At 39.2% G+C, this 18,270-nt stretch overlaps 1 protein-coding gene across 6 annotated transcripts in view; it reads left to right on the top strand.

The window, feature by feature from the left end:
• Positions 1 to 17,283, top strand: part of TTC8 (tetratricopeptide repeat domain 8) — a 60,129-nt gene extending 42,846 nt beyond the window's left edge. For 5 of the 6 annotated variants that reach the window (XM_049612351.1, XM_049612357.1, XM_049612355.1 and 2 more), the window contains 5 exons: positions 8,786 to 8,925; positions 10,230 to 10,404; positions 10,786 to 10,908; positions 14,027 to 14,110; positions 16,659 to 17,283. In XM_049612351.1, the coding sequence (XP_049468308.1) occupies positions 8,786 to 8,925; positions 10,230 to 10,404; positions 10,786 to 10,908; positions 14,027 to 14,110; positions 16,659 to 16,775 (639 nt within the window). In that variant the 3' untranslated portion in view covers positions 16,776 to 17,283. The remainder of the gene's footprint in view (positions 1 to 8,785; positions 8,926 to 10,229; positions 10,405 to 10,785; positions 10,909 to 14,026; positions 14,111 to 16,658) is intronic. The other variant, XM_049612352.1, reaches the window with a different exon arrangement.
• Positions 17,284 to 18,270: the final 987 nt, after the last annotated feature.

The following is an 18,270-nucleotide window of genomic DNA, read 5'->3' as shown; positions in this document are numbered from 1 at the left end:
CTGAGCCCTGCGTCAGGCTCTGTGCTGATGGTGTGGAGCCTGCTCGGGATTATCTCTCTCTACCTCTCCCCTACTCACGCTCTCTCTCTCTCTCTCTCAAAATAAATAAACTTAAAAATAAATAAAATCATGAAAGTTTCAGAACAAAAAGACACAGATGAATTAGTTGTATAGACTTGGAATGGGAAGACCTTTCTAAGCATGATAGAAAACTGAAAGCCATAATAGAAAAGATTAATAAATTTGAGAACATAAAAGTTAAATTTTCTAGATAGTTAAATAAGTTTTCTATATAGTTAAATATTCTATAAAAACTAAAAGAGAAATAAAACCAACCAAACAAAAAAAAAGTGTAAAAATACCCAACAGGGAAAATATTTGTCATACATGAGACAGACAAAAGACTACTTTTTTAAGTTTCCTCAGTCTGTATGTTGCTTAAAAATTGCTGAATTTCAGGTGGTGGCAGATTGGTGGGAGAATTAGACACATATGTGCGCACACACATACACACACAAATGTGCATGCATACAAACTTACAGGTTCGCATTTAGTCACGTAAGCCCCTATGGAAAGGAGGTATTTTCTCAGAGCAGTTGTGGGTCAAAATCATGGTGTGGCTGTTGCATAGGCCCTCATTTTCCTACTTGCCTGTATTGTGGCTGTGATGCTCTCCATGCAAATAAAGTCACCCTAGAGATGAGACAACAGCCAATTCCTGCTACATTTTGGCCACACCACCACCTTTCATACTGGGGCTTTGTAACACCCATCTGGGAAGAACTTAAATCATCTGTACTTTTCCTCTGAAGGAAATATTTATAAACACGGGGCTTTCCTGGTTTTGAACTTAAGTCCCATCAGCAGACTGGTCAAATCTGAAAGGAGAAAGCCGAGTCAGTGCCCAGGGATCCCCACAGATCCCTCAGAGCCACATCTCTGCCCTCGGCTCTCTTGTATCCAGGAGGGCAGTTTTCCACCCAAGCCCCACATAGCACAAGATAGGATAGGAAAATAGGCAGAAGACATGAATCGGCAGTTCACAGGAAAAGAAATATAAATATGTGGTGTACTAAATGCCTCACCTCAGTCATAATTAAGGAAAAAACAACTAAAACAAAAATGAGATGCCTTTGTCCCCTTAATCAGGTTGACAAAGATGGAGAAGTTCCATGGCATGTAGGGTTGTCAAGGTTGTGGAGGAACGAATCCCACACATGAACACTGATGCTGGGAGTGTACATTGTCACAATCCATTTGGAGGCAGTTCACAAGTACTGATGAAATTTCCAGTGTGTGTGTTCCTTGGCCCAGAAATTTCACTCGTAGGAATTTTCCTTAAGGCTTTTCATACAAGTTCAGAAAGATATGTACAAGGATGGTTTTATAGTGTTGTGTTTTGTTTTGTTTTTTGGCAAAAAAAAAAAAATTGAAACAAACTAATACTTCATCAAAAAGGGGCTGGTTAAATAAATTGTGGTCTATGTCTTGGTGGAAAACTGCAAAAATGAAAAAGTAATGGGGTAGAGCCCTTTGTATTGATATGGAAAGAGTCAAGACACTGAGTGAAAACAATGAACCATGTATAAGAATGTGTAGAATGATTCTGTTTATGGGTAAAAAATGCATGTGTGTATGTGTGCACATATATGAACAGAATTTTTTTTAATTTAATTTTTTTTTTTAATTTGCATCCCAACTAGTTAGCATATAGTGCAACACTGATTTCAGGAGATTTCCTTAGTGCCCCTTCCCCATTTAGCCCATCCCCCCTCCCACAACCCCTCCAGTAATCCTCAGTTTGTTCTCCATATTTATGAGTCTCTTCTGTTTTGTCCCCCTCCCTGTTTTTATATTATTTTTGTTTCCCTTCTCTTATGTTCATCTGTTTAGTCTCTTAAAGTCCTCATATGAGTGAAGTCATATGATTTTTGTGTTTCTCTGATGGACTAATTTCACTTAGCATAATACCCTCCTGTTCCATCCACATAGTTGCAAACGGCAAGATTTCATTCTTTTTGATTACTGAGTAATCCTCCATTGTGTGTGTGTGTGTGTGTGTGTATGTGTGTGTGTGTGTGTGTGTGTATACACCAACCACATCTTCTTTATCCATTCATCCGTCGATGGACATTTGGGTTCTTTCCATACTTTGGCTATTGTTAATAGTGCTGCTATAAACATGGGGGTTCATGTCCCCCTTCGAAACAGCACACCTGTATCCCGTGGATAAATTCCTAGTAGTGCAATTGCTGGGTCATAGGGTAGTTCTATTTTTAGTTTTTTGAGGAACCTCCATCCTGTTTTCCAGAGTGGCTGCACCAGCTTGCATTCCCACCAACAATGCAAAAGAGATCTTCTTTCTCTGCATCCTCGCCAACATCTGTTGTTGCCTGAATTGTTAATGTTAGCCATTCTGACAGGTGTGAGGTGGCATCTCATTGTGGTTTTGATTTGTATTTCCCTGATGATGAGTGATGTTGAGCATTTTCTCATGTGTCGGTTGGCCATCTGGATGTCTTCTTTGGAGAAGTGTCTGTTCATGTCTTTTGCCCATTTCTTCACTGGATTATTTGTTTTTTGGGTGTTGAGTTTGATAAGTTCTTTATAGATTTTGGATACTAACCCTTTATCTGATATGTCCTTTGCAAATATCTTCTCCCATTCTGTAGGTTGCCTTTTAGTTTTGCTGATTGTTTCCTTCGCCGTGCAGAAGCTTTTTAGTTTGATGAGGTCCCAGTAGTTCGTTTTTGCTTTTGTTTCCCTTGCCTCTGGAGACGTGTTGAATAAGAAGTTGCTGTGGACGGGGCGCCTGGGTGGCTCAGTCGGTTAAGCGTCCGACTTCAGCTCAGGTCACGATCTCGCGGTCCGTGAGTTCAAGCCCCGCGTCGGGCTCTGGGCTGATGGCTCAGAGCCTGGAGCCTGCTTCCGATTCTGTGTCTCCCTCTCTCTCTGCCCCTCCCCCATTCATGCTCTGTCTCTCTCTGTCTCAAAAATAAATAAACATTAAAAAAAAAATTAAAAAAAAAAAGAAGTTGCTGTGGCCAAGATCAGAGAGGTTTTTGCCTGCTTTCTCCTTGAGGATTTTGATGGCTTCCTGTCTTACATTGAGGTCTTTCATCCATTTTGAGTTTTTGTGTATGGTGTAAGAAAGTGGTCCAGGTTCATTCTTCTGCATGTCGCTGTCCAGTTTTCCCAGCACTACTTGCTAAAAAGACTGTCTTTATTCCATTGGATATTCTTTCCTGCTGTGTCAAAGATTAGTTGGCCATACGTTTGTGGGTCCATTTCTGGGTTCTCTATTCTATTCCATTGATCTGAGTGTCTGTTTTTGTGCCAGTACCATACTGTCTTGATGATGACGGCTTTGTAGTATAGCTTGAAGTCTGGGATTGTGATGCCTCCTGCTCTGGTTTTCTTTTTCAAGATTGCTTTGGCTATTCAGGGTCTTTTTCTGGTTCCATACAAATTTTAGGATTGTTTGTTCTAGCTCTGTGAAGATGCTGGTGTTATTTTGATAGGGATTGCATTGAATATGTAGATTGCTTTGGATAGTATCGACATTTTAACAATATTTGTTCTTCCTATCCAGGAGCATGGAATCTTTTTCCATTTTTTTGTGTGTCTTCAATTTCTTTCATAAGCTTTCTATCATTTTCAATGTATAGATTTTTCACCTCTTTGGTTAGATTTATTCCTAGGTATTGTATGGTTTTTTTGTGCAACTGTAAATGGGATCGATTCCTTGATTTCTCTTTCTGTTGCTTCATTGTTGGTGTATAGGAATGCAACCGATTTCTGTGCGTTGATTTTATATCCTGCAACTTTGCTGGATTTATGAATCAATTCTAGCAGTTTTTTGGTGGAATCTTTTGGGTTTTCCATATAGAGTATCATGTCATCTGCGAAGAGTGAAAGTTTGACTTCCTCCTGGCCGATTTGGATGCCTTTTGTTTCTTTGTGTTGTCTGACTGCAGAGGCTAAGATTTCCAATACTATGTTGAATAACAGTGGGGAGAGTGGACATCCCTGTCTTGTTCCTGACCTTAGGAGGAAAACTTTCAGTTTTTCCCCATTGAGGATGATATTAGCATTGGGTCATTCACATATGGCTTTTATGATCTCGAGGTAGTCTCCTTCTACCCCTACTTTCTTGAGGGTTTTTATCAGGAAAGGATGCTGTATTTTGCCAAATTCTTTCTCTGTGTCTATTAAGAGGATCTTATGGTTCTTGTCCTTTCTTTTATTGATGTGATGAATCATGTTAATTGTTTTGCAGATATTGAACCAGCCCTGCATCCCAGGTATAAATCCCACTTGGTCGTGGTGAATAATTTTTTTAATGTATTGTTGAATCCACTTGGCTAATATCTTGTTGAGGATTTTTGCATCCATGTTCATCAGGGATATTGGTCTGTAGTTCTCCTTTTTAGTGGGGTCTCTGTCTGGTTTTGGAATCAAGGTAATGCTGGCTTCATAGAAAGAGTTTGGAAGTTTTCCTTCCATTTCTATTTTTTGGAACATCTTCAAGAGAAAAGGTGTTAACTCTTCCTTAAATGTTTGGTAGAATTCCCCTGGAAAGCCATCTGGCCCTGGAGTCTGTTTTTTTGGGAGATTTTTGATTACTAACTCGATTTCTTACTGGTTATGGGTCTGTTCAAATTTTCTATTTCTTCCTGTTTCAATTTTGGTAGTGTATATGTTTCTAGGAATTTGTCTATTTCTTACAGATTGCCCATTTTATTGGCATATAATTGCTCATAATATTCTCTTGTTATTGTTTTTATTTCTGCTGTGTTGGTTGTGATCTCTCCTCTTTTATTCTTGGTTTTATTTATTTGGGTCCTTTCCTTTTTCTTTTTGATCAAACTGGCTAATGGTTTGTCAATTTTGTTAATTCTTTCAAAGAACCAGCTTCTGGTTTCATTGATCTGTTCTGTTTTTTTGGTTTCAATAGCATTAATTTCTGCTCTAATCTTTATTATTTCCTGTCTTTTGCTGGTGTTGGGTTTTATTTGTTCTTTTTCCAGCTCTTTAAGGCATAAGGTTAGGTTGTGTATCTTTCTTCCTTCTTTAGGAAGGCCTGGATTGCTATATACTTTCCTCTTATGACTGCCTTTACTGCGTCCCAGAGGTTTTGGGTTGTGGTGTTATCATTTTCATTGGCTTCCATATACTTTTTAATTTCCTCTTTAACTTCTTGGTTAGCCCATTCATTCTGTAGTAGGATGTTCTTCAGTCTCCAAGTATTTGTTACCTTTCCAAATTTTTTCTTGTGGTTGATTTCGAGTTTCATAGCGTTGTGGTCTGCAAATATGCATGGTATGATCTTGATCATTTTGTACTTACTTAGGGCTGATTTGTGTCTCAGTATATGGTCTATTCTGGAGAATGTTCCATGTGCACTGGAGAAGAATGTATATTCTGCTGCTTTAGAATGAAATGTTCTGAATATATCTGTTAAGTCCATCTGGTCCAGTGTGTCATTCAAAGCCATTGTTTCATTGTTGATTTAAAAAAAAATTTTTTTTAACATTTATTCATTTTTGAGAGTGAGAGAGACAGAGCATGAGTGGGGGGAGGGGCAGAGAGAGAGGGAGACACACAATCCAAAGCAGGCTCCAGGCTCTGAGCTGTCAGCACAGGGCCCGATGCAGAGCTCGAACTCACAGACTGTGAGATCATGACCTGAGCTGAAGTCAGACGCTCAACTGACTGAGCCACCCAGGCACCCCTCCTTGTTGATATTTTGATTAGATGATCTGTCCATTGCTGTGAGTGGGGTGTTGAGGTCTCCTACCATTATGGTATTACTATCGATGAGTTTCTTTATGTTTGTGATTGATTCATATTTTTGGCTGCTCCCACATACATATATGTGTGCACATATATGAACAGAATTTCTTGAAAAATACTCAAGAATCTATTCACAGAACCTCTGTGACTGTATTTGGGGAGGGGACTTTTACAACTTTTTGCAATGTTTACATTTATTTAGCATAAACACATATTTTACAATAACACATTTGAAAAACTACATATGAGACTGCCAAAAAAATTAGTTTCAGTCTAAAACTCCTCAAGATTACATAAATTAATTATGTGCCCATCAATCAAGTGTACAAACACTCCCAAATAATTTTATAGGACTAATTTTAGAGAACTGAAAGTCTTGAAACAATTATCCATTCAGGCTGGAGTCTTTTTGCATTGGACTGAATTGTGTCCCTCCCAAATTACTATGTTGAAGCTCTAACCCCTAGTGTGATGGCAGAGTTGAGGCCTTTTGAGATAATTAGGTTTAGAGGTGGTTGTGAGGGTGGGGCTCTGATGGTGGGATTAATGTCCTTGAATGAAGAGACACCAGAGTGTGCTGGTGGCTAGTTCTGTCTCCCTTCCTCTCTGTCATATGAGGACACAGTGAGAAGGTGACCCTCTATAAGCCAGTAAGAGAGTCCTCACTAGATTCCTGCCATACTGGCATCTTGATCTTGGACTTATAGCCTCCAAATCTGTGGGAAAATAAATTTCTGTTGATTAAGCCACTTAGTCTATGGTATTTTGTCATAGCAGCCCAAGCAGACTGATACACCAACTTTGGCAGCTGTAACACTGAAGCCATGCACTGTGGGATGTTGTTACCCCAGAAACCATAAAAGTCATGTTCATGGGGCCATTAAATTCAGTGGTCAGGTTGCTGCCTAGGTGTGGAGATTCTTCTTTGGAAGGATAGCATCTTAATCTGCTCAGGCTGTTGTAACAAAATACCATGAACTGGGTGGCTTAAAGAACATAAATTTATTTCTCACAATTCTGGAGGCTGGAACGTCTAAGATCAAGGTGCTGGCCAATTCATTTCCTGGGGAGGGCTCTTTTCCTGCTCTACAGACAAACTCCTTCTTTCTACATCCTTACATGGTGGGGAGAGAGATCATCTCTTTGATGTCTCTTCTTTAAGGGCTTCAGCCTTATGATCTAAATACCTCCCAAAGACTCTATTCCAAATACCATCGCCTTGGAGAATATGAATATGAATTTAGGGGGGACAGAAACATTCAGTCTGTAGGAAGGAAGGATTTGGTGTGTGTGCGGGGGTGGGGAGTGAGGTGCTTTCAATGTCATGTGTTCTTTCAAGTCTTACAAGGCTTTTGTTTTACCAAAAAGTAGAAAATACACTTCTAATGAAAGTCTTTATTATTCATGCTTTTCAATGGGTTCTTATATTCCTAAAATATTAAAGGATATTTGGAATAGCTGCACGTAAAAGCAGTGTAAAATACAGGAGAGAATGACCTCACAACTAATGAATATATCAGCCTTGTGTTTTGAAAAAAAAAATTTAGTTATTTTTTTAGCTACAAACAATGAATGAAAATGCCTCTTCTCTTAAAGAACTAAATCCTGGCAGGACTTTGAATAAGAATTTCAAATATAAAGTATGGGAACAGATATCCAGAATGAGTTTGGATCAACTCAGAAATGTTTTACTGGGGTTTTATGGAACCAATCAACATCACCCCCCTTCATCACTCCAGGTGATACAAGATTCAGAAAAATGGAAGATAAACCATTAACTTTATTACTGATAACAGCAGAATTGGAGCATGTGGCTTTAGATGTGTGACCAAAAGGACTTGATAGTCTCTGAGTTAGACAGGCTTATCCACCCAGACATGACTGTGCAACCTGCAGAACTTCTGTCCCTGGGAGAGCCCCTCCACCTGGCAGGGAAGAACAGGGGGGCATGTGACAGGCAGGTTGGCTTCCAAAGAGGTCCAGAAGGGGCTGAGACAAGCATGCTGAGTTTGCCTTCTGGGAATGAGCGAGTAGGAGTGGGAAGAAAGGCCTCAAATATTTTAATATCAATATTTCTCAAAGTGTGGCCCAGGGATTCCCAGGGATCCCCAAGACCCTGTCAGAGGGTCCACAAGGTCAAAACTGGTTTCATATTGCTAAATATTGATGATATTGGTGATAATGGATGTCATTTTTTGATACTGAATAACAAAATGCATTTAATCTCTGTACCGTCCCCTCAGCTGTGCTGTGAACCTGAAACTGCTCTAAAAATAATAAAGTCCTGAAATAAAAAACCATACTGAGGTCCACAGAGGTTAAAAAAAATTCTGTGTAATAAGAAAGCATTGTGTGGTGCTTGCTTCTCACAATAAAATATGTTATGATTAAAATCTAACAAAAGATAGGAGTTGTCATCTGGTAAGAATGAGTGAGAGGTTCCCACAATGAGTGTCATATAAATTGAGAGGCGGAAAGAGTTATGTGAAGTGAGGGCCTTAGGGATATCTTCATGAGGGCTGTGGAGCCTGCACTGGCCTTGAAGGTGGATTTGAGAGCTAAGACAGTAATAACATTAAATGCATTGATTTATGATTATCAGGAGGACTCCCGGTCTCTCTGCTACCGCTCTTCTCCCCTTTTGTGTCTCCTGTGTGTAGCCACCAAGTTATTCTTTAAAAATGTAAATACAACCATGCTGCTTCTTGGTTCCATCCTTCCTTCCCTCTCTCTTCACCTCTATTCACATCTGTTAGACTTGCCTGACATTATATTACCTACTTGTTCATTTGCTTCTCTTCCTACCCACTGTAACCTTGAGGATAGCAACTTTATCTTTTTGTTTGCATTGTGTCCTCAGGGCCTAGAACGGAGTCTGGCACATAATAGGCTCTCAATATTTGTTGAATCAAGTAAAATAAATCAGCCAGAAAAAAAAATTTTTTTTTCTCAGCAATAAAGTGTCACTCTTCTTCTTGATGGAGAATAGGAAATGAACAATATTTCATCAGCAGCTGAATACTACAAAGAAGTTTTGAAACAGGACAATACTCATGTGGAAGCCATTGCATGCATTGGAAGCAACCACTTTTATTCTGATCAACCAGAAATAGCTCTCCGGTTTTACAGGTGTGCTTTACAGTCTTTTTGTAGAACCCCTTTCCTGTGAAATACTGGTGAAACTATAATGGAATGAAAATGTAGACAGGTAATGCATAGACCACGTCTATAGGAGACTAAAAGTTCAAGCACCCAGATGTTTGATGAGCATTAAAGGGACATCTAATAATTTGAACATGCTCAGATATTGGCATCTTGCAGAAACATACCTGGATAATTGAGTTTTTAACACCATGGCATTGTATGAATCAGCCACCCACTGCTTCCATTAATCCCACCACATACAATATAAAGGCCCCGAAGCTGAAATAGTGACAAGATTTGCAAAGAGCAGTGGATGCCAGCTTCTGAGCTCTGATGAGGACCTGAAACAGGTTCCCCTCTTCTGTGAAGTGTTGTCAACTCTTGTCCAAATAATTTTTCAAAGTCTAAATATGTTCTTATCTCTGGTTCTCTTTTGAGAACATCCTTATTTCATCCTACAGATGGTTTCTGAGATTAATTTTTAAATTTTGATTTTCTCTTCCACCCCTAGGTAATATACCAGGAGATAACTGGCAGCTGATGAGAGTTCTTTCCAAATATATGTTAGAAGCATAAAATATAAAATGAATGCTGCCTTAGGCATATGCAGCTGACTCTACACCTCCATCCCCCAAATGGGTCATGGATTTTCCTCAGGGCATCTGGGGTGGATTTTCCTTGGCTTATTTGAACTCTATTGCCCATTGTCCTTTGGGATTAATGATGCATAGAAGCAAACGGGTTTTTTGAGCCCTAGCATGAAAGCTAAGTGAATAATGTAGGGATCCACTGATGGTCTTGTCTTCCTCGATGGAAGCTCATCAGAAGGTCCCTAGACACAGCTAAATGACGAAGTACAGATAACCAAAACCAAGATTCAATTCAGCTGAAAACTTGGGGGTAAATCCTAAACACAGCTCTTAGATTAGATTAGGGGTATTAGGGGTTTACTAATTGTCACCAAAACTTTATGAAGCAAAATGCTTTGGGTTTTCCTTTAGGTCACTCTTTTGTATTTTGGTTCTCTAACAGAGCTTTTGGAGGAAAAAACTCATGTATGTTGCTTCAGACTTTGTCCTCTGGACATATTTCCCGTGACTAGTAACATTAAAAAAGACACACTTTTGTATTTGCGGAATGTTTTTTCATTTACTATAATACTTTCTATTTCTATTCCTTGGGCATGTTAAAAATTGTAAAACCTTCATTTCTAACTTTGTAAAAAAAAAAAATAGGTCTTAATATTTATCAAGTTGGTCTGACACCAATATATGCTCTTTTTCAAAAAGGCGGCTCCTGCAGATGGGTGTCTATAACTGCCAGCTTTTTAACAATCTGGGACTCTGCTGCTTCTATGCCCAGCAGTATGATATGACTCTGACCTCATTTGAACGTGCCCTTGCTCTGGCTGAAAACGAAGAAGAGGCAGCTGATGTCTGGTACAACTTGGGACATGTGGCTGTGGTAGGTTTTTTCTCTCTCATATTATTTCCGGTGTAGAAAAGGTAGCCATAAATTAGTTTGAAGACATTTTCAGATCCCATCAATCCAGGTTTGGTTATGGGCTTGTGTAGCAATGTAGCGATTTCTAAGGGTCACCAGAACTCATTTTATTTTCTCGAGTTAAATCCTCTTACCTACAATTCACGCTTGATTGTGATCTGTACTTGTTGCTTGGTAGCAGCAAAGACTCACGTGAGGAAAGAAGGGAGGAAGGGTGTGGATCCGCGGGTGCGAATGCAAGCTTTTTTTTCTTCCTTTTTTTTTTTATATGAAATTTATTGTCAAATTGGTTTCCATACAACACCCAGTGCTCCTCCCAACGGGTATGCTTTTCTTTTCAAGGGCATCGGAGATACGAATTTGGCCCATCAGTGCTTCAGGCTCGCTCTGGTCAACAACAATAACCACGCTGAGGCCTACAACAACCTGGCCGTGCTGGAGATGCGGAAGGGCCACGTGGAGCAGGTCAGTGAACTACAGTGGCTCAGTGGCTAATCCGGTTTCTCCACAGAAACGTCGTCAGGGGTAGCTATCTTTACATGCTATCGTTTATAAAAATGAGCTCTAGAGGCTCACTGGCCTGGGTTTGAATCCCAGCTCTGTCACATTAGTGGTGTGACCTTGGACAAGTTACTTAACCTTTCTGGTTTTTTCTTAACCTTTGGTTTTGTCAGGACAAACCTGCATCGCCCCAAGTCTTCCCTGCGTTAGTGGACTGTGACACAATTGGTGAATTGTGAACTGTGACCAGCTGGGTGCTCGAACCAAAATCCTAAGAGCCAGCCTTGAAAGCACTCAGTTCCTCCACCTCACCCCATCATGTCTGACAAGCCCTGTCAGTTCTTTCTCCAGGTCACATTCCAGATGTGGCCACTTTTCTCCACCACTGCCACCCTTCTCCAAACTGTACTCCTCTCCCGCCTGAACTCGACTACAGGAGTCTCCTAGCTGCTCTTTTGGCCTCCGCTTGCATCAGCAAGTAATTGTACCCTATAACACATCCTCCTCACAACGGCCGAAGGGATTTTTGTTTTTAAACAAGAAAGATTTGGGGGCACCTGGGTGGCTCCGTCAGTTAAGCGTCCGACTTTTGATGTCCGCTCAGGTCTTGATCTCAGGGTTGTGAGCTCAAGCCCCGTGTTGGGCTCCGCACTGGGCGTGAAGCCTACTTAAAAAAAAAAAATCAAATCAAACAATAATTTTCTACTGCTTTGCTCAGCATCCTCCGAATGCTTTCCTTTTTGCTTGGAATGAAATATGGATTCAAACCTTGGCCTACAGGGCCCGCATCATCTGGCCTCTGGCTCTCTGTCAGACCACACGTTTTGTTACTTCTCCCTTCCTGCCAACTCTCAGACTTCTGGACACATCCAGAAGTCTGCTCTGCACATACGCTGTGCCTGTTCTTACTTTACGGCCTTTGGAATGTTCTTCTTTCAGATCCTGCGGCGACTTCTTCTTCTTTTTGTCATTTGAGTCTTAGCTTAATTGCCACCTCCCTACAAAGGTCATTTCAAACATCGGTTTAAAGGAGCCCTCCGCCACTGTCACATCTCCTATTTTTTCCTTCACAGTACTTATTTTATCAAATATGTTCATACGTGTATGTAATGTGGCATGGCAGCCACATGAAAATAGGGACCTTGTTTCTCTTCCAGCTGCCGGATGTTCAACATCAAAAACAGTGTCTGGCAGGTGGTAGGTGCTGGGCCAGTATTTGTGAAATGAATGAACAGTATATAAAATGGGGTTAATAACAGAACCTGCAGGTGTTTGGGGAGGATTCGCCGATTATGCACGTAAAGCACTTGGCTTGGTAGCATAGTATTGAGCACGGGGCAGACGCTTAAAAAATCACTTTATCATAAAAAAGAAGTTTAAAAGGCTAAATACACTTATACAGTATTAGTGACAATCGAGGATAGATAAGTATTGCATTCCGAACTTTAGAGATGAAGAAACAGGGACTCCAGGAGGTAAGTGACATAGTGAACACCATGGCAGGAATGTTAACCTCTAACCTGGTCTCCTAAGCACAGCGATAAACTTGTAACAGAACAAGGAAATGAACATCCTTGGACATTACCTTTATGCCATCAGTTCCCCCAAATAAGACAGATTTGTATTTTATAAACAAAAACTAACTACAGGTGACTCTTGAACAACACAGGATTAGGGCTGCTGACCCCTTCATGTAGTTGAAAATTCAAGTTTTACTTTTGACCTTCCCCCAAAACTTAATTAAGAACCCACTGTTGACTAGAAGCCTTACCAAGAACGTACGCAGTCCATCAACACATTGTCTTGTATGTTATATGTACTATATGTTATCTTGTGTGTTATATGTACATATAGTTTGTATGTTACATGTAGTCTACCGTAGAGTAAGCTAGAGAAAAGAAAATGTTATTCAGAAAATCATAAGGGAGAGAACACACATTAATAGTACTGTCCTGTATGTATTGGAAAAATCCACATGCAAGTGGACCCATGCAGTTCAAACCCGTGTTGTTCCAGGGTCAACTGTACTCCAAATGGGAACTTATTCTGCCATGGAACTTGACCTATCTCCATATGAAGCAAGTGCTTTTGTGATTTTTCTCTGTCCCCATGTCAGTGATCTTTGTTTCCTACTTATTACAGTTTCTCCAGTATTCAACCAATTTGAAATGTTTTGGTGAAAGATTTCATGCTACTAACCCCTATTTCATTATTAAAAATTATACATCAATTGAAAGAAAAATAGCTAATCATAAAACAAACAAACAAATCAATATCTACCATCCCATATGTTACTTTCCATTAAAAAAAAAAAAGATGCACAATTTGTCCACAGGTCATGGATGGAGGTTTTGGGTTTAGTTACACGTTGGAGGGATAGTCAGCAGTGTGGAATGGGGAGTCTGTGGTCCTAACAATGAATGTGTGAGCATCTCTTGTCTATCAGTGGTCCCTGCAATGCATGATCGTTTGAGCCTGTAGGGGATGAAAAATGATGCGAATTTTGCTTCTTGAGTACATGAGATGACAGAGAGCTTGTCATTTTCAGTTGCACTCACTTGTTATTGTGAGGTCAACAGTGTATTAAATGCTCATCACCATTCTCCAGCACAGAACTTGGGGCTTAGAAATTTACTATTTTTAATTGTTTTCTGTAGCATCAGAGAACGAGTCATTAGAAGCCTAAGAAATCAATCAACAGCAATAAAACTAGAATAAGCCTTTTTTTTGCATTGAGAAGATTGTATTTTGATTTGTCGTATTAAAATATAAACTTTACAAGAACAATGATTCTTGACTTTATAACTACTCTTAATTTTCTTCATATTTTGAAGCAATTTTATTATTAATATAATTTTGGCAAGATATAAGTATTGTATTTCGGTAAGTTGTGTTTCATGAGGCGTGTCATCTGTATTTATCACAGGATCATGTTTATTAAGGTCCTATCTTGGATAAAAGACTCTTTTACCAAAAACAAAAACAAAAAACAAAAAAACCCATAATTACAAATATACTGCTGATAGATGTTCATATATCCTTGGTTTTCTTTTCTTTCCTTTTTTTCTTTTTTTAAATACAGGCAAGAGCACTGTTACAAACTGCCTCATCCTTAGCACCCCATATGTACGAGCCACATTTTAATTTTGCAGCGGTCTCTGATAAGGTATTTTCTTTCTTTATCAATTCCTCATCTGATCTGTTTCTTTTTCTTGGTTTTTAAAATACAGATAAGAAATTCTAACGTTTTGAAAGAAGCGATTTTTTTAAACATTACATACACATGTCTTTCACTTGAAGGGATAGTTTGATACACTGTAAAGAAATTTATCACTGGATATGGACTAAACTTAATATTATAGATTGCATTATAGATTATCTGTTATAGATTACAGAATTATTTTATTTTTAAAATATGATATTTAGTCATGAAAAAATACTCCTTAAGTAACGCCTGGTTGAGGAGGGATTTAGTAATTGGCTTTTATTGCAAAGAAATCCTGTCTGTCATTATTGCTATAAAATTAGGGATATGGGTGAACAATGTGGGGAAAATACAACTGTTAATACTGTGTTACAAGTCAGTTAATGACCAAGAGCTAAAAGGAGTGCCGTTTTCAATAACAAGAGGAAAAACAGATAAAAAGTATCTGATAACTTTTACTTGGAAATCTTTCTTTTTAACAAGGTGAGTTTCAAGGGTAAGGAAATGGCTAAAAATATTTGCTGTGTAAAGACTCTTTATAGACCAGAAGACATTATAAAAATGTCATTTTTTATAGCACGAACATCAAGCTATCCTAACTTGCATTTCTGCTGGGAAATAAGTTGTCATTTTCTTAAACATTATTTTTTAAAGTTTATTTATTTTGAGAGGGAGGGAGGGGCAGAGAGAGAGAGAGAGGGAAAGAGAGAATCCTGAGCATGCTCTGTGCTTGAACTTACGAACCGTGAGATCAAGACCTGAGCCGAGATCCAGAGTCAGATGCTTAACCGACTGAGCCACCCAGGCGCCCCATAGAAGTAGTCATTTTTGAGTGTTCGTAAGTGCTATATAGTTCCAGGTGCTCCTATACACCATCTCGAGTTCTCCCAACAACCCTGCCACGTACATTTCCCTCACCTTCCTGACTCGTGTTTTTATACAACTGTTGGTTCATTTACTGAACTTCTGCTACGTATCAGGCACTGTTGTAGGCAAAGGATGTTAGTGAATAAAACAAAACGTCTACTTCATGCAGCTTACATTCTAACGGAACCCAGGGCTGCTTGAGCTTAAAAGACTCCCCTGGAGTCACATGGCCATGGCAGGTTCAGAATTTGTATCCAGACCCCAACGATGCCCAGGTGTTTTCCACTGCACTGTGCTGCCACTTAGTTAAACCACAAAGGGTTGATACCTTCCTTTCCCATATCACATTTTAATAATCTAAAACTCAAATGAGAGATTTCTTTACACAGAAGGCTATACTTTCTGTAAGAGAAAATGGTATGTTAAAAAGAAATGCTATGATTTTTTAAAAAAAGAAACTCATGTTTTTAATATGCGTTATATGTTTAAAAAAAAAAAAACAACCCTGCCAGATTTGAATTATCTAGGTTTGGGTGTGCACACACTAAAAAATTCTCACTTTTTTATGAGCGCATGCATGAATCTAGATCTATTCAGATGGATCCAGATACTGTGTGTGCTTTTCTTTGGGACTGGACTTTAACACAAAAGTTTATTGAAAATCAGAGACAACTGATTACTTAAAAACTTCTAAAACCCCCACATTACTGGCACCCTTTAAAACCTCCCTGAGCATGTTATTGTATCTTTTTTTAAGGCTTATTTATTTTGAGAGAGAGAGAGAGAGAGAGAGAGAGAGAATGAATGCAGGTGCACATGGGGGAGGGGCAGGGAGAGAAGGAGAGAGAAAGAATCCCAAGCAGGCTCCATGCCATCAGTGCACAGACCAGGGCGGAGCTCCGACCCAGGAACTGTTGAGATCACGAGCTAAGTGAAATCAAGAGTCTCACACTTAACTGACTGAGCCACCCTAGTGCCCATTATCGTATCTTATATATAATAGTTTTTGCTTGAATTTTCTGTCTAAAAGATTATGCCCGAGGGGCGCCTGGGTAGCTCAGTCAGGGGAGCATCCAACTCTTGATTTCAGCTCAGGTCATGATGTCACAGTTTGTGAGTTCCAGCAGCCCCCGGTCAGGCTCTGCACGGATGGTGTGGGGCCTGCTTAGTATTCTCTCTCCTTCTTGCTCTGCCCCTCCCCTGCTCACACGGTCTCTCTCTCTCTCTGAAAATAAATAAACTTAAAAAAAAGAAGATAATGCCCTAGCCAAAACTTGTCTTTGAGGCACATTACAAATCGTTGTCCTAAGACATTCTGAAACTATATAGAGCTGGGTGTTGTAGTATGCAAATGTTATTTTATTTTTATAACACTGTCTGTGATAGGAAACGAAAGCACAGGCTTATGAATTCATAACTAGACCGCTGTAATGGAGCAGAATTTATATGATTGGTTATTTTATATTTCTCATATTTTACAAGACTGAATTGTAATCTAGGTGAAAGGATTCTAGAATCAAAGAGCATAATCAAGCGATTTACCCTTAAGAACCCTTTGATTTTCTACAGTGTACAGATAGTACATCTTTTTTTTGACTTTCTTACTCATTTTTTTCTGGTCTTATTCTGGTATTTCTTACAGATTGGAGATCTCCAGAGAAGCTATGTTGCTGCTCAGAAATCTGAAGCAGCATTTCCAGATCATGTGGATACCCAACATTTAATTAAACAGTTAAAGCAGCATTTTGCTATGCTCTGATTGTCCCTGAGACCAAGTATATTCTTACGATGGGGCATTGCACAAGGGAAAAAGTAGTGTGCTTGTATGTATAGGATATACACACAATGCTTGATATTAGTGAAGATGGCCTAAGGGAGTTTGCACAAGAATGCGTAATGAACACTTTATAATAACAACTTTCTAAGACAGGATGTGCTATTTGTAAGTAGATCGTGAAAACTTCTCCCACATTATATGGTACGTGTTTGTTTATAATGTTTCTGAAACATTTTCATGAATTTCCTCAAATTTTTATTAATGCACATTTTTAATGTCCCTGACCTGGCCATTAGCTAGCATGTAGCTTTAGAGGTCCGAAACCTGCCATAAAAATTCCACTTTTATGGCTAAAAATGTGTATATATATTCCAGTTAGAGAGTTTACTTAGAGCTTAAAATTGTATTTAAAACTCTTTATCAAATGCTTTGTGAGACACTATGCATTTTATGTATTATGCTTTAAAATAAATCAGTGTGTAAAACACCATCATTCTGTCATTTTCCATGATTTTTTATTTTAGTTATCTCAGAAAAAACAAGTTTTTTCCAAAGTCCAGTAATCTTAGAAATCAAGTCATTATTTTAATTTTACTTGAGATGATGTACCACCAATTTTGTATTTTCCTCAGAAGCTATTTATGGGATATCACACTTTCAATAGAAGAGTATCAGGATTAGAAATGGAGTCACAGGCCTGGAGTCCCATGGGCGGTGAGCCCCGAGAGGGTTAGGCCAGATCACTGGACCACGTATTGCAAAATCCTGCAAAGGCTCTTGAACTTGTCTCTCCTACATTTAGTGGAATTCTCATTAACGTGTTCACACAAGGAAATGTGTCAAAGGAACAAAGCCACCCAAATTTGTAGTTTGGACGTTGGGACCCATCCATGTGATTTTTCAAAAAGGTCTTAATTCCGTGAAAACTAACTTACAGATACCTATTTGTTTCTGTTCAGATTTGTATGAGTAGGATTGCTTAGCTGACAGAACAAAAAGATGTGAATTGGAGGCATTATGGAGTATGAGAGGCTGGGAGGAGTTTTAGAGAAGACATAGATGAATCATGGCGGCCCAGATGAAGGAAGCAAAGCCCAGTGGGCTGGTGGTATGGCCATGACTAGAACCCAAGATTTCACTCTTGTGCTTTTACTCTTCTTGGTTCCCCAGGATATATGCTAGCGGTTGTTTCTTAGCTCATGAGAATTTCCTCAAGCACGATCACATGTCTTAATACTGTATTCAATATCTAGGCTGAAACCTTACAACGTGAGTCATTTTCTTAGTTAATCGAAAATAAAAGTAATCGCAAAGGCTTGCATTTACCGTGGATGTTGTATGCACCCAGCCCTATTCTAAGTACTTGATGTGGATTAATCCTTTCCTTCCCACTGTAGTCCTAGAAGGTGCCGTTACTCTCATTTTACTTATCAGAAAAATGAAGCACAGAGAAGTTAACATGCTCAGGGTTATAAAG

This window comes from Panthera uncia (assembly GCF_023721935.1).
Source record: "Panthera uncia isolate 11264 chromosome B3 unlocalized genomic scaffold, Puncia_PCG_1.0 HiC_scaffold_1, whole genome shotgun sequence".
NCBI classification, from domain to species: domain Eukaryota; kingdom Metazoa; phylum Chordata; class Mammalia; order Carnivora; family Felidae; genus Panthera; species Panthera uncia.
This window is presented reverse-complemented; position numbering and strand designations above follow the sequence as displayed.